Genomic DNA, 16,967 nt, shown 5'->3' with positions numbered 1-16,967 from the left:
AGAAAGGGTTCAATAACTATGATTCCCTATCGCAATGACCTTGTGCCGACTTTCAATTGGGTCTTTGAAAATCATCCACGGGAATATTAACACAGCTAGGTAGCAGAAAACAATAGGCTAGCAGACGAAAAAGGGTATATTTTTTCTTTTGCTCATCAAATGGATGTATAATATAAGTGATATAATGACACGGGAAAATTGTTGCCTGTACTATATTAATTGGTTCGTTTATCCAGTAGGAAGGGAGGGAAGAAGGGGATCGTTATTTTAGCCAGCTATAAGTTTCATTTGGACCTAATATGCTACATTGAGGCACACTGATTCTGATATTTTCTTAGATCCGGAGGCACTTTGATCACTGTTGAAGGTGTCAACTTGAACATTGGTAGCTCCATCTCCATCCTTCTAGATAATATCCCATGCAAAGTGGACAAGACACGGGTAAGTCATCCATTTCTAGGATATTAAGGAGCAATAAATTGATGTGCGTACAACCCCAATGATAATAGACAATGTAATCCTTTCTAGAAATAAAAATTATTGGAGAAAAGTTTGAATTGGAACTTAAATTATTGGAAATGTATGGGATAATGTGGTTAAAAAAACGTTGGATACCAGTAAAATTTACTGTCAAATGTCCCCTTCATTTCTGGATCCACTTAGCATACCTTAATTTAAACAATTCTACCAATGACTTTAACTTGCATGAAAGGTATTGTATTATTTGTTTTTGGGGGTGTACATCAGTTTATCGCCCATTGTCTTATCCCCTAAAATCCCTGGTGTGTTAGTGTTTGTGTGCCCTTATTCTTAGGAAGGGAGGGGACATTGGGCTGTTTATTGCACGAGTCCTTAAAGTTATTTAATAACGTTTTATTATTTGTTTCCTTAACAACTTTGAGGACTTTATTTAAATTTTGATTGGTTGGTTCATTGAGTTGAGTAACCAAAGATTTTAATTGTAATCTTGTAATGGGTAATTATGTGCATCACCATTAGGGATGTACATCAATGTATCTGCCATTGTCTTATCCCTTTAAATTCCCGCCTTATTATACAATATACATATATATAGTTATGGCCTACTTGCTAAGAATAGAAATTATAAGAGCTCGACAGCCGCGCACCAAACCAGCAGATTGTTTTATCATTTTAGCTTCAAACATTAAATACAGCCACTGGCATTATATTAAGTCTTCTATCGGCAAAGCCCCTAGAGGCCTTAAAAAAATTTTAAAAGAATTTTTTTTAGAGGGGAGGGAGGCGTGAGTTGTGGTGAATTCTATAAAGAGGATGGTGGTACCTTCCCCTATAATAGTTATAAAGCATCTTAGCACCTTTAAGAAGCTTCACTTTAAATGAGAGAGAGCCATATATCAGTTCGCGAGATCCTTTCGTACACACAGAAGACAGATATTTAGTTTTAAAAAGACATTTTCAATATGAACATACAGACTTTATTGGAATGATTATAGAGATGCTATGCTTGCTAAATAAATTGTACCCCATTGCTTCATGCCAAGTTTGAAATCGATAAGACTTTTCTAACATGCCTAAATTGACGATAAGAGCAATATTGAACTTTAAGCTAAAGTTGCGGCTTCCAACCCTCGGAAATATTCAAGAATTGGGATAAGACAATGGAGTATAAATTGATGTACATGCCTAATGATGGTAATCAAAATTGACCCTTTTATGGAATGAATTTATTAGTTAAAAAAGAATTTTTTTAAAAATAGCTCAGTATAATTTACAGTCAAATGTCTTAGAAAGTGAGGTGACATTGGGCTGTTTATTATACTAGTCCCCAAAGTTTTATAATAACTTTTTCTTATCCGTTGGCTTAACAACTTTTGGGGACTTCATACAATTTTTTCCTAATTAATGGTAATCTACAGAAGAATTAACTTTGTGTATCATTATTTGGCATGTACATAAATTTATCAGCCTTTGTCTTATCCCTTTAGATCTGTAGAAATATTACAACAAAAGCCTTAACTTAATTTCCATATAAAAAGAAATTTGTGTCATCACAGCCGCTCATGTTCTCATTCACATTGTCTTTCATAAATTCAGGGATCTAAAGGGATAAGACAATGGCAGATAAATTGATGGTACATTTCATTGACACTCAACTTAATTAACCAACAAATCAAAGTTCAATAAAAGTCCCTAAAGTTGTTCAGCCAACGAATCCTTTTACTTACATTGAAGGGTAAACATTTCATCAATCTGATTTTGTGTATCATCATTGGAAATATACATTAATTTATTGGCCATTGTCTTATCCCTCTAGATCTATAGGTTTAAGACTACGTTTTGTCATAATTAAGAACAGTTTGACTTAAAAAGAGCATTTGACACACAACTTTACGGAAAGTACGCGAAAAACTGACCCAATTTTGTTTAATATAGAGTTGAGTTTCACACGAGCCTTCCCTTTCAATATTAAGCGTTAAAAGTCCCCAAAGTTGTTAAGCCAAAGAATCCTTTTACTTTCATTAAAGGGTAAACATTTCATCAATCTGATTTTGTGTATCATCATTGGAAACATACATCAATTTATTGGCCATTGTCTTATCCCTTTACATCTTTCGGTTTAAGACTACGTTTTGTTATATTTAAGAACACTTTGACTTAATAAGAGCATTTGACAAACAACTTTACGGAAAATACGCAAAAAAAACTGACCCCCTTTTGTTTAGTTAAGTTCTACCCGTGTATCGTGTCGGACAGGAGCCGCCCCGGGTCCCATGGCTGTCAGATCTCTAGTTCTTATCATAGATGATGCCAGGAGGACTCTTAGCAATCCTTATAATTATACTGCAGGTAATTTTTAATTATTCTAGTGAATGCACAGAAAAATAGCCTAAAACCTGTAAACCTATCTTAGGACCATGTGAAGTTGACCTAAAATTTGAGAACCCAAACAGTTCAGCAGTTCTTAAGTGGAGGTCTATAAGTAAAAATTTTTAAAAAAATCTTTTGCCATTTAACATAAACGTCCATCCCCCAACCCTCAAACTTGAAACCCCTCATTCTACCCTCTTTAAAATAAAAAAGCTGGCTCTTAAATATACTTTCAACCAGAACCAATTTTTATGTGAATTGTCCATTTTCCATATGATAATTTCTATAGACTTTGCTTAATTGTCTGAAACCGATTAATATCTGCTGGATTATAACCAGTTCTCAGCTATAGCGGAAAATCATGTACAGCTTCTTATTACCAACAGTTTTCTACAAATAGTAAAATAAAAATCACGAAATTAATACCAGTTTTGTTATTTCATTTTAATATCAGTCGAAAGCTGTCTATAATACAATGCGATAAATAACCATTACAAAAAGGCAAAAGTTTTCATGGAATAGAAGCTGTAGCTTCATTATTATTTCTTATAATGCTAGATCCAGGATCCTTGTAATAATCCTAGAAACCAGGAAGCAATTGTTACCAGCAATATTTCACCTTGAACTTCACTTGACCCAACTTATAATCTTGTTTAGATCCTTCAATAGAGGCAGTGCGGCCCTTGTGGAGTTTTCTCTCTGGGGGAAGGATTCTGACAGTTAGGGGCAGAAATTTACACACAGTTCATACGCCCTACATTACAGCTTTAGATAAAAGGTAAATAAAAGGGAGGGAGGGGACATTTGACTGTAAATTACCAACACAGGGATGTTAAGGAGAGCTTCAAGAGCAAAGGAATTTTGTCATGGGAAGGGTTAATATTCGACATTGTAAGTTACATAATTTTACGCGGCAATTGCACACCAATTGTACCCTAATATACAATCAGCTGATCTTTGTTTACATTTAAATACTGTGTACAAGCAGAGAGAGAGAGAGAGGGGACGATTGGCTGTTTATTAAACTAGTCCTCAAAGTGTTACATTACCGTTTTATTTATATGCTAGCTTAACAACTTTTGGGGACTTTAGTGAATTTTGATTAGTTGGTGTGTTTAAATGTTTCAAAAACTAATTTTAATCTACTAAAGGGGTAATTTTGTTTATCATTCGTTGGGACAGACATCAATTTATCAGCCATTGTCTTATTCCTTTAGATCCTTGAGTAACTAAAGTTATAAAATAACGTTATTGTTTAATAGATTCTGATTGTCCAAAATTTACAGCCAATAATTTCATTTAGAGAAAGGGTAATTTTGTTTATCATCCATTGTCTTATCCATTAAGATCCCTGGTAAAGGCTCTAAAATATTATTAAAGGATATTTTAAGATCATTAACAACTTTTTCTGTTATGCGTTGCCTTAAAATCTTTGGGGTTTACAATTCATTTTGAGAAGAACAGAAGTCCCCAAACTTTTCTATCAATTATGTAAGCCCGAGCTTTTGGGTTTAAGTCTTTTCATTTTAATATCCGCGGAAAGCTATTTATGATACAATGCCATAAAAAACTTATTCTGTAGGGGTGTTGGAGTGGGCAGATCTGCGTGTACAGTTGTTACCTCCACCCTAATGGAGTGTCCTTCTCCACCCATAGTTCCATCAGCTGCCAGGTTGAGTCCGGATCCTGTTAGCCAGCATCAAGATCCCGGTAGCCAGCAACAGTCTCTTCACCAACTTTCCCCAACAACAAACAAAGATAGAGACCAAGAACAGACATTTAGGTATGTATCTATCTATCAATTTAGTAGGTATCTATCTATCTTTAAGGCATCTGTAAATCTATCTGTCAATTTAGGTATCCGTAAATCTATCTACCAATTTAGGTATCCGTCCATCTATCTACCAATTTAGGTATCTGTCCACCTATATATCAATTTGAGTATCTATCCATCAATCTATTAATTTAGGTATATTTCTTTCTCTATCAATTTAGGTATCTGTCTTTCTCTCTATTAATTTATTTATCTGTATATCTATCTCTCAATTTAGGTATCTGTCTATCTCTCAATTTATGTATCTGTCTTTCTCTCCATCAATTTAGGTATCTATCTTTCTATCAATTTAGGTATCTGTCTTTCTCTCTATCAATTTAGGTATCCGTCCATCTATCTACCAATTTAGGTATCTGTCCACCTATATATCAATTTGAGTATCTATCTATCACTTTAGGTATATGTCTTTCTCTCTATCAATTTAGGTATCTGTCTTTCTCTCCATTAATTTATGTATCTGTATATCTATCTATTAATTTAGGTATCTGTCTTTCTCTCTATCAATTTAGGTATTTGTCTTTCTCTCTATCAATTTAGGTATTTGTCTTTCTCTCTATCAATTTAGGTATCAGTCCATTTATCTATCAATATAGGTATCTATCTATCAATTTATCACTTTAGGTATCTATCCATCTATATGTCTTTTTAGTTTTTAGGTATCTGTCCATTTATCTATCAAATTAGATATCTGTCCATCTATCTAGTTTTTAGGTATCTATCCATCGATCTAACCATTCATCTAACTATATATATTTCTCATAATCTATCAATTCTATATCTTTTAATTTATCTACAAATCCGTATATAATTTTTTTATGACGTATTTTCTGTAAAGTAATTTGTTACTGTGCAGTCAATGGCGCTAATTAAGTCAAACTGTTTTTAATTATGACCTTTTAATATCTGTATATTCATTTGGTCATAATTAAGAACACTTTGACTTAATAAGCGCATTTGATAAATCATTTTACAGAAAAAATACGCGAAAAAATGACTCCCATAGTTTAAAAGAATAAAATTTAATTTGTTTTTAGAATTGGATTTGAGATGGACAGTGTTGAGTCAGGTCTACCTGGCAGCTCTGGCAACTCTGGCAGCTCTGTCCCACCAGGACCTGCAGGATACAGTACCAGCACCAGAACTGGACATCCAGCAGAGTTGATTTATGTTGAGGATCCGGTTTACTACAAGTTTCAAGATAATGAGAAGTCTTACAAAGGTAGGATTAATCTAAGGGTTCTCGGTTCAAGTCCCGCCACGTGCAAATTAACTCTGTTGAATTGAGCCATGCTTATGAGCCCTAAAAGGGTGAAACACTGTGTCTATGGATATTGTATAGAGTAGAAAGCTTTTTGTCTGTAGCTTAGGATCTCACTAACCGCTTAACCGATATCATATGGTTGTTCTTTACAAAGAAGCTTCTTATAGGTCCAGGGAAGGTTTTTAACTATGTTGGGGGAAGGTATTTCTTTCCGCACCATAAAAATTGACCCCCAAAAAATATTAGTGCCTCTAGAGGCTTCTAGGGGTCGTAGCCGCTGGTTTTGGATATAGGCCAGTTAACAGTTAAAGTTCTTTAAAAATCTATGAAGACCAAAAAATATTTGTTTAATTTCCTGTGGATTAGAACCGGCTTTTAGCCATATTGAAAACTCATGTAAAACCTCGAATTACAGACAATTTTCCACGAATAATAAAATAAAAATAATAAATTTTATGATTAATTTTTCTAATTTTCATTTTAATAACCGCGGAATGCTGTCTATAATACAATACAATAAATAACGTATTTCCAGGCGATGCGCTGGTTATCGAGGGCTACAACCTAAACCGGGCTGCCGACGAAACCGACCTGGATGTCCGGATTGGCAGCGGGGTGTGCAATGTTACCTCGCTGACGGCTACGCAGTTGCTCTGTCTTCCCCCCCAGCAGGCTCCCCCTCCCCTCCTTCACTCTTCCTCCCACCCAGAGGTAATTTTTAGTAGCGAAGCTACTCTATAATTCACTTTGTCTGTCTGTCTCTTCGTTAACTTAAACAGTATAGAATTGTCCTATCGATTTAAATTTTTTCATGAATATTCCTATAATAGTTAGGTATGATTTAGAAAGCGTAGCAACTCTATAATCGTTGCAATTAGGTCCTTACGTCCATTTAAAACTTGCTGATATTTGGGAACATTTCAATAAAATCAATAAAATTTGACTGAATATATAAATGTATATAATATTTATTTAATTCATTTATATTTGTTGTTCTTTTTATGTATGTACACTAAAGAATAATAAATCTATTCTAAAATAAGGTCCTATGACAAACGCAGAGTGAACACTTAACCTAACCTAACCTATTTTAGACCATCTTATAGGTTTTTAAAATGCCTAACCCCTGCGGGGGGGCTTATTTGTACATTCATATCTTAACCTAACCTAATCTGTAAAGAAATACCTAATCAAATTAATGTTTTAAAACTCCTGCGTATGTCCACTCTGACGTTTAGGACTCCTACGTTTGTAATGGAACCTAAAATAAGGATGACAACATACTTAAGTAGCGAAGCACAAAGTCTATATGAAATAGACAAACGGACAACGTAAGTTATAAAGCAGATTATTAAAAAAAATTTCTAACAAAACATTGTGCTTCAGGTTGTTGTATACGTGGGGAGGAATCTCAAGTTTGAGATTGGCCAGCTCAGATATAATGTCAATAGCTCAGAACTGTTCCTTCCTCCGCAGGTAATCATCAGCTCAGATATAATGTCAATAGTTCAGAACTTTTCCTTCCTCCACAGGTAATGACTCAGATATAATGTCAATAGCTCAGAACTTTTCCTTCCTCCACAGGTAATGACTCAGATATAATGTCAATAGTTCAGAACTGTTCCTTCCTCCACAGGTAATGACTCAGATATAATGTCAATAGCTCAGAACTGTTCCTTCCTCCGCAGGTAATGACTCAGATATAATGTCAATAGTTCAGAACTGTTCCTTCCTCCGCAGGTAATCATCAGCTCAGATATAATGTCAATAGTTCAGAACTTTTCCTTCCTCCGCAGGTAATGACTCAGATATAATGTCAATAGTTCAGAACTTTTCCTTCCTCCGCAGGTAATGACTCAGATATAATGTCAATAGTTCAGAACTTTTCCTTCCTCCGCAGGTAATGACTCAGATATAATGTCAATAGCTCAGAACTTTTCCTTCCTCCGCAGGTAATGACTTAGAGATCTAAAGGGATAAGACAATGGCTGATAATTTGGTGTACTTCTCCAATGATGACACACAATATTACCCATTCTGTAGATACTCAAATAGTTCCTTTACAAGCCCAATCGAACAGTTTTGAGATATCTTTAGGTATATTAGAAGGAAAATCGAGGAAAAGTCTAAAAAATAATCAATTTTGGTGGTTAATTTTTATGTGCACTATACCATGAGATCAAGTTCTTCTTTATACTTTATTCCCATTTTTAAAGTTTGATTTTGTTGAATTAACTATTCTTAAAGGGATTTATGCTTGTGAATGAACTATTTGAGTATATTAAGTCTATTTTGAAAGCATTTTTGTCAGTGTTATGGCCAAATAATGTTGAAACATACTTATAATAAGTAAAGTTTACGAACAATACAGAAGCAGCTTAAAGTGCCTAATAAAAAATGATATCATACAATACAAATGACCAATGAAAGGCCAGTATAAATTATATTTTTTGATCATTTGTATTGTATGAAATCATTTTTGTTAGGCACTGTAAGCTGCTTCTTATTGTTTAGTATGTCTGTAAATTTGAAGAGTTAGTAAACTTATTATATGTTTCATCAATATTTGGTCATAACTCTGTCAAAATTTCAAAATAGACCTAATATACTCAAATAGTTCATTTACAAAACATTTCGAAGACATAAAACTAATATTTATTTAGGTTATTGGGGGTATAGCTGCTGCTACAGCCTTGGCGCTGACAGTTATGATAGCTTTCCTAGTAGCTATGAGGCATAAGAGAACACAGGCAGAAAGAGAATATAAAAGAATTCAGATACAGGTAATAAAACAGGGATGATACCTGAACCTGGAGGCTGATTGTAATTTTTTCTTCAAATATGTAAATAACATCTAAAAAGATGCTTATTTTGTTTTATATACTTACCTTTAAATCTCCAAAGAAGAAATATTGTTTATTTTACCTGTCAGAGATCACCTGGAGCCCTATCCAAAAAATCTTTAAAAATTGGAAAAATCATTATATAAGAATGATTTTGTCTTTTAAAACCTATTCTCTCAGTTCAATGAAAATCACCTCTAATCACCGTTTAATCAAATGTGTCAAAACTCCCCCTCCCCCCCCCCCCCCCCCACCCTCTTAGACAAATTAATCTAGTCGCTATGCTGTTTCTGTGAAAATAAGTCAGCTATATAAATTGCATATATTATAAGAATACGATTTTATAGTTTTGATATTTTCAAAACTACATAGTAGAAAATTGAAATTCTTTCAAATATATGCCCTATAAATGTTGTTAAAACTTGGGTTGGGCCGGATATCTGGCCAGCGTTCGATATCCGGCATTAGAAATCAGCCGGATAGTTTCAATATCCGGTAGTCGGCCGGATATCCGGCCCAACCCTAGTTAAAACTATTAAAGGGTTAAAACTATGCTGTTCACTAAATTGAAGTTTAAAGAATTTCATGCAACTACCCCTTTTACCAAACAATATGAATGTACATCTGATGATTTATTGCATATTAAGATGGACACTCTGGAGAACAATGTGCGTAGTGAGTGTAAACAGGCATTTGCAGAGCTCCAGACTGACATGTCAGATCTGACCATGGACCTAGAGGTTTCTGGTATTCCGCTGCTTGACCACAGGACTTATGTTATCAAAGTGTTCTTTCCTGGACAAGGGGACCACAGGCTTCTTCTAGATCCAAGGTTGGTATTTTTAATATCCGGGCGGTTATCCGGCAAGATTATCTTATACAACAAAAATCCCTGTTAACAAACAGTCACATACATTATTTCTTAAATTCTTGGTACCTACACCTTACCTTCACTTCCCTTTTCCTTCGCTTTTCTTCCCTCCTACTTGCCTTTACCTCCCATCTTCTTCCCTTCACCTACCTTCTCCTTCCTTTTACTCCCCTTCTCCCCCCCCTTTGCTTACCTTCTCCGTCCATTCACTTTTCTTCTCTTCACTTCCCCTTTTTTTTCTTTCCCTCTCTTTACTTTCTTTTCAATTTCCTTTACTATCCTTCTCCTTCCCTTCAATTCCCATTAACTTCTCTTCTCCTTCCTTTTACGTCCCTTCTCCTTTCCTTCACTTTTCTTCTCCTTTCCTTCTCCTTCCTTTTACTTGAACTTCCCCTCTCGTTCCCTTTACTTCCCCTTTCCTTCTCTTTACTTCCCTTCTCCTTCCTTTCACTTCCCTTCTCCTATCCTTTACTTACATTGTCCTTCCCCTTTCTTTCATTCTCCATTCCTTCACTTGATTTCTCCTTACCTTTACTTCCCTTCTCCTTTTTTTTCTCCCTTCTCCTACCCTTTACTTCCATTGTCCTTCCCCTCTCTTTCCTTCTCCATCACTTCACTTCACTTCCCTTCTCCTTCCCTTAACTTCCTTTAACTTCTATTCTCCATTACTTCTCTTTCCTTCTCCCTCTCTTCTCTTCACTTTCCTTCTACTTTTCCTTCTTCTTCTCTTCTATTCCCCTTCTCCTTCCTTTTGCCGCTTCTTCCTTTCACTTCCCTTCTCCTTCCCTTCACTTCCCACTCCGTCCCTCCATTTTCCTTCTCCTTCCTTTTACCTCCCTTCTACAACCTTCTCCCTCCCTTTTACCTCTCCATTTTTATTACTTTTACTACCCCTTTCCCTTCACTAATTTTGTATTGTTTGTCAGGTTGAGTGGAATGGCGCGCACCGCCCGCAATGACCTGGACACAGCCATGCTCCAGTTTGAACAGCTCATCAACAACAAGTGGTTCCTTCTCACTTTCATAGAAACTCTGGAGAGGCAGAAGAGTTTTTCTGTTGAGGACAGGATGAATACAGCCTCCCTGATTATGATTATTCTCATGACAAAAATGGAATACTGTACAGATATCCTGAGGTGCGGCATCATTTAGTTTTACCTAGGGTTGGGCCGGATATACGGTCATTTTCAATATTAAAACTATCCGGTTACATGATATCCGGCTGATTTTTTACGCCGGATATCCGGTAATTTGCCGGATATCGAACGTTGGCCAGATATCCAGCTGATTTCTAATGCCGGATATCCGGTATCCTGCCCAACCTTTGTTTTACCTAGATTTTTTTTAGCAATTACAAGAAAACATTTGATTAGAATAAAAGTATTCTTGACCTAAAAGAAACTCGTCCAATACGTAGCACCTCCGCTCTAAGTAGGAGAGTTGATAGGTTCAAATCTTGGCCGATACAGCTTTATAACTAAAGACGTTGAAAATGGTTCCAACTGCTATTTCAGTTGCGCAACATAAATAGCTAAAGTAGGGTAAATGCCTTGGCCCATAAACAGGCGCAACTCATGACCATGCACAGTTAGAACTTGTCAGACAAAGGTCAGGCAATCAAAAGGGGTTAGTTGTCTGTTGGATGTTACTTAACCTAATATCCACCAGTGGGCGTTAAGAGTATTGCATCCCATTACAAGGATGGGTTCTCTAGATGACTACATAAAATCTAATGAGAATTCCGCCCCTATTAGATAATATTAATAACACCTTAATAAAGAGGTGGTAGTACTTGTAGATCCTTCCTTCCAATGCAATGAAAGAAAATATGGTGACATTCCTATGATGCACGCAAAATTCTCAGATGTTTGCTGTTGCGTCAGATTGAGAAATCTCTGAGCACCAAAAACCCGGGCAGCATGCTTGCCCGCACTGAAACTGTGCTAGAGAAACTGCTCAGCAATTGGTTAACCTTGTGTTTGTATGATTATATGAAGGATTATGCAGGCAGCTCACTCTTTGTACTATTCAAAGCCATCAAATTTCAGGTATTTCGTTATTTTTATTAAGGATAGTAATCTTGGACAAAGTTGTCTCTAGGACCAAGTAGCCTCCGCAGCGCTCGGCCCCCTGGCCTGCCTAGCCGCTGGTGCTTGGCCCCCTAAACCTAAAAATTGTAAAACCAGTAATGAAAATTGTAAAAATCTACCAAAAACTTTTTTTGTAAAATCCACGAAATTCTACTTTCTCCTAGATCCATTTTTTAACGCATCTTAAAATAGACAGATTTCCGCGGATATTAAATGAAAATGAAAACATTAAAACCAGTTTTTAAAAACTGGCATTAATATTATGAATTTTATTTTAATATTCGTGGAAAATTGTCTGTAATACGGTGCTACACATGATTTTTCAGAATTGCTGAGAACTGGTTTTAATCCAGCGGATATTAATCAGTTTTGAAACCATACTGGAAATTGATCTGAATAATAATAAATATTAAACACCCCTTTGTAGGATTTTAAATTTTTTTTCTATTGTTTAATCTGGTTATTATAATCAAACACGACCCAATTCTAAGGTCCTCAAATAGTCAGGTTACTCTACTCAAATACGATCAAATTCAGAGGTTCTCTTCGCCATTTTTACCACTAGCAAAAGTACAGCCACTGTGTTTTTGACAAATATTGGGTGTGTTTTTGTCAATTTCGTTTTTAGCTGTATTTTTGGCAATATTTTTTTATCCACTGTCAAAATTACACCTTTCCGCTGTCATAAACACAGTTTTACTGTCAAGTTCACACCCATGAAATTCAAGTATGCTGTCAAATTCACAGTTTTGATGACAAAAATACACCTACTTTTAAATTAATATTAATTATAAATATTTTGACCATGTTGTTAAAACTTATAACTATTAATAATAGTTAAATCAATCTACTAATTGTTTAGAACAAAGCCATGTTTAAATGAAAGATTAAATAGGTGAACAACAGGATCTATAATACTTGGCATAATTTCTTTTAAAAGTTTAGTAGAAATATTGTCAGGTCCACAACTTAGTCATTTTCACAAAATGGAATTTCATCTGCTAGACTAGGACCAACATTAATAAAAAATTGTTAAAACCTTCACAAATATCTTGAAAGTTTTCATAAGATCTGTTATCATCAGTAAAAAGATTTGGGATAGAATGCATTTTTTTTATTCTTGTTAATAAGTTGATTAATTGTAGACCAAGTTTTTTTCATGTTAGACAAAAATTCATTGAATTTAGAAAAATAGTACTCATTTTTGGCTTTCCTAACTGCAGATTTATAAACATTATTTGCAATGACAAATTTTCTATTGCTATCAACGGTTTTATCCTTCAATTTTTGTCTTAATAATATTCCTTTTTTCTTTCTTAGGTTTAGTAAAGCTGCTGACATCCAGGGATTTTGGGGGGTAACTCTTTTGTTGGGTTTTAAAGTTTTTAAAGGGAAAATTTTTCAAAGTTTTCATTGATTTCATTAGAAAAGTTTTCAAACGCACTCTCTGGATTACTTGAAATTAATTTAATATCATCATAAAAGCCCTATAATAAGAAATAAGTTTAAATTTTACTGTTAAAAATTGCCGATTTAGAAAATTAATTTTATAAGTTATACTAATTAACCCCAAAATAGTAAACTTGTTTATCATCTAGTAAAAGATTATTGACATGCAATAGAGATAAAGTGTAGAGTGGTGACGTTAGTTTAAACATATATTAGATTTGATATCAGAGAATGATCTTTAAAGGGGGGGGGGGCGAAAGTGACACTTTTTGAAACCAAAACTAAAAGTCAAAGGAACTCAACTAAAAAAAGTGTTACAGGTCTGACATTTTGCATGGCAGTTGCTTTATAGGGGTACAATATGGAACTGTGAAGAAACGGCGGCGCAACCGCCGAAAACCGCCGAGAAAAGGCAACAAAAATTACGGCGGGAAACGGCGGTTTTCGGCGGTTGCGCCGCCGTTTCTTCACAGTTCCATATTGTACCCCTATAAAGCAACTGCCATGCAAAATCTCAGACCTGTAACCCTTTTTTTAGTTCAGTTCCTTTGTTGACTCTTAGTTTTGGTTTCAAAAAGTGTCACTTTCGCCCCCCCCCTTTAGATTCTATTTAATTCTTTTTCACATATTTTGGCTTTTTATCAGATTTAACACCAACATGTTTAGTTATTCGTTTACTTATTGTGTAAGTAAACGAATTTTCACTTTTAGGATAATAAGTTAACCACACAAGTTTTTCACCTTCCTTGACGGTCATGTTAATGTCACCATTTTTCTATATGTAATAGATGTATTAAATATTATGGATAAATAATTAGGTATAAATTTAATAGATGTATATTTGTCAATATGTAGGTGTATAATTGACAGCAAAACTGTGAATATGCCAGTGCAATAACTGTATTTTTGTCATACCCCCTAAAAACGCAGGTGTTAATTTGACAGTAAAACTGTGTTTATGACAGCAAATCACTGTGTTTATGACAGTAATATCACTGTATTTTTGCTAGTGGTAAATCTGCCATGTACCCCTATGATTGTGTGTGTGTGTGTGTGTGTGTGTGTGTGTGTGTATGTGTGTATATGAGGGAGTATACAGTGAACTGTTTATTACACTAGTCCCCAAAGTCTTATAATAATGTTTTCTTATACGTTGCTCAACAACCTTTTTGACTTTTATTTGAATTTTGATTGGTTGCTTCATTTACTTGAGTGTTATAATGTTTTAACCACTAATTGTAATCTACAGAAGGTTCAATTTTGTGTATCAACATTGGGGATGTACATTAATTTATCGGCCATTGTCTTATCCCTTTAGATCTCTTGTGTGTGTGTATGTGTGTGTTTGTGTTTCTTATAATGAGAATTATTGGATTTATGACAGAAGTGTATGAAAAATTGCCATACTTATTAGAAGTAGAGCCAAAACAGGAATTGCTTATTTTAGGATATTATAAACGCATTTTCAGTATAATTTTAAAACCAATTGATATCCAATGGATTAGAACCAGTTCTTAGCCATACTAAAAGATCATGTACAGTAGCGTATTACAGACAATTTTCCACAAATATTAAAATAAAAATCTTAAAATATAAAAATAGAGGCAAACAAAACTGGTTTTAATCTCCTAAGATTTTATTCTAATATCCGCAGAAAGCTGTCTGTAATACGGTGCGATAGATAACTAATTTGTCAAGGTTTATTATTGGTTTAACTGTAAATTTAACTGGCCACTAATTTTTTATTTAATGTGGCTGCGATTATTTTTTACCCTTAGGTTTTACATCATAATTTTTTTTAGCAGTGGAAACATATTCTCAACTTTTGTTGAAAGCAGATCTTTTACAATTTTGTTTTTGATGTATTTCCATGTGGTGTGTCAAGTTACATGAAATGGAATAACTCATTCCACATGAATCACATGTAAATGGTTTCTTTCTTTTTTACAGCGCTGTAGTGGGTTTCACTTATTATATTATTAAACAACGATTATTTCTCTGGATGTGATGTTTAGTGGTCTTTTGATTGTTGTGAGGTATCAATAAAGTGTTATACAGTTAAATATTGTACAATTGTGTTTTAGATTGAGAAAGGTCCAGTGGATGCTGTTACACATGATGCCAGATATTCATTGTCAGAAGAAAAATTGTTGAGAGAACAGGTTTCACTTTTATTTTATTAGGGTTGGGGGGGGGGGGGGTTATACCGGATATCCGGCTGATTTATAATGCCGGATATCTGGCCAACGCTGGATATCCAGAAAATTACCTGATATCCGACCCGATATTTGGACTTTGAAATCAGCCAGATATCCAGTTTCAATATCCGGTAATCGGCCAGATACTGGAGATGACCGGGTATCCGGCCCAACCCTATCTTTTATACTCTGGTGTTTTGTCTAGGATGAGAGGCTACTCTAGAAATTAAAAATGTTGTCTGTCTCAAATATTTTATCTCTGCTCCTGTATAGAATAAGACTGCGGAAGATTTTTTGTGAAGATTTCCTCAAGAATATAAATTGACATGGTCCAGTTGTCTGTCTGTCTGTCTGTCTGTCATGCTGCTATAGACATGGATATACATATATTTGTTTATCAAGGTTTTATCGTTTTATATTTCCGATCAAGTTCTTTATCTCTTATTCATTTCCACCCTTTTTTTATGGCCACTGAACATCTGCTCAGTAACATCTTTCCATCCATTATTATTTTTGTTCTTTATTAGGTGCTTTCATACAAAGTTTATGGTGAACCCCCTGATGCCCAACACCTGGTTTGGGGGGGGGGGGGTCCAACTATTCAGGTCTATCCTGTACCCAATATAACCTAACCTAAAGAAATAATCAAACAAAATTAAAAATGTTTATTTAAAAACCCCAGGGGGGGATGTTATCAGTTCTAAACATACTCATATTGTTGTTCTATTTTAGATATTAACTTTGTAAAAATGTTTAGGTTGTTGCCAACCTGGTTGTCTGCAGAGTTGTTCAGGAGGAACTAGAGGAAGAGGTCACTGTCAGAGTTCTCGACTGCGACACAATCTCACAAGTCAAATCAAAGGTTAGTATAAAATAAATTCTTCTTGAGGGAGGGGAAGGGTAAAATGTAACTTTTAAGAGTAAGGGGAAATGCCTTAGCCCTTAAGAAACATACACAACTCATTACCAGGCATTTTCCAGGCAAAGGTTGTGCAATCAAAGGGGTTTTACTTTATGAAAAGACCAATGTGAAACTAATATGGGTGTTGTCATTCTTGTTTGTATGTATGTAAAAATTATTTTAGATTCTTGACGCTGTGTACAAGAATACCCCTTTCTCCCTGAGGCCCCGGGTGGATGAGGTGGACCTGGAGTGGCGGTGTGGTCAGTATGCACAGCCTGGAACCCCAGCAGGTAATCATTCTGGAGTTATCATTATTATTTCTTTATTTGTAGTTTTATTCATGCTTTCTATCAATGTTTATAATTTAGGTACTCTTGTACTGCAAGACATAGATATAACATCTAAAAGTGAACAGAATACTTGTGTGACACGCCTCAACACCCTGGCCCACTACGGCCTCAAGGAGAAAGCTGTGGTTAGCCTTGTACCAAAACAGCTGGACTCTCCCAGTCAACATATATACCAGGAAATTAATTCTAGCACAATCTTATATGGAGTAGATTCGCATAACATGCAATTTTGTATTGCAATTAAAAATTCACGGATTTTTGCTAATTTGTTTAGCAGATTTTTTCTTATTTATTAATTATTTTTAATTCTGTTATAT

At 35.0% G+C, this 16,967-nt stretch overlaps 1 protein-coding gene across 1 annotated transcript in view; it reads left to right on the top strand.

Moving 5' to 3' along the window:
* The window catches only part of PlexB (plexin B), a 69,590-nt gene that overhangs the window by 47,679 nt on the left and 4,944 nt on the right, over nt 1-16,967 (top strand). The window contains exons 28-42 of the mRNA XM_080149735.1: nt 339-441; nt 2,706-2,829; nt 3,508-3,628; nt 4,433-4,633; nt 5,719-5,903; nt 6,481-6,656; nt 7,332-7,421; nt 8,609-8,728; nt 9,436-9,620; nt 10,586-10,795; nt 11,524-11,707; nt 15,283-15,360; nt 16,154-16,258; nt 16,482-16,590; nt 16,669-16,827. Coding sequence (XP_080005861.1) covers nt 339-441; nt 2,706-2,829; nt 3,508-3,628; nt 4,433-4,633; nt 5,719-5,903; nt 6,481-6,656; nt 7,332-7,421; nt 8,609-8,728; nt 9,436-9,620; nt 10,586-10,795; nt 11,524-11,707; nt 15,283-15,360; nt 16,154-16,258; nt 16,482-16,590; nt 16,669-16,827 — 2,150 coding nt within the window. The remainder of the gene's footprint in view (nt 1-338; nt 442-2,705; nt 2,830-3,507; nt 3,629-4,432; nt 4,634-5,718; nt 5,904-6,480; nt 6,657-7,331; nt 7,422-8,608; nt 8,729-9,435; nt 9,621-10,585; nt 10,796-11,523; nt 11,708-15,282; nt 15,361-16,153; nt 16,259-16,481; nt 16,591-16,668; nt 16,828-16,967) is intronic.

Source organism: Acartia tonsa, chromosome 15 (genome assembly GCF_053477335.1).
Source record: "Acartia tonsa isolate MP-2025a chromosome 15, ASM5347733v1, whole genome shotgun sequence".
NCBI classification, from domain to species: Eukaryota; Metazoa; Arthropoda; class Copepoda; order Calanoida; family Acartiidae; genus Acartia; species Acartia tonsa.
Note: the sequence above shows the minus strand (reverse complement) of the source record. Positions and strands in the feature narration are given on the sequence as shown.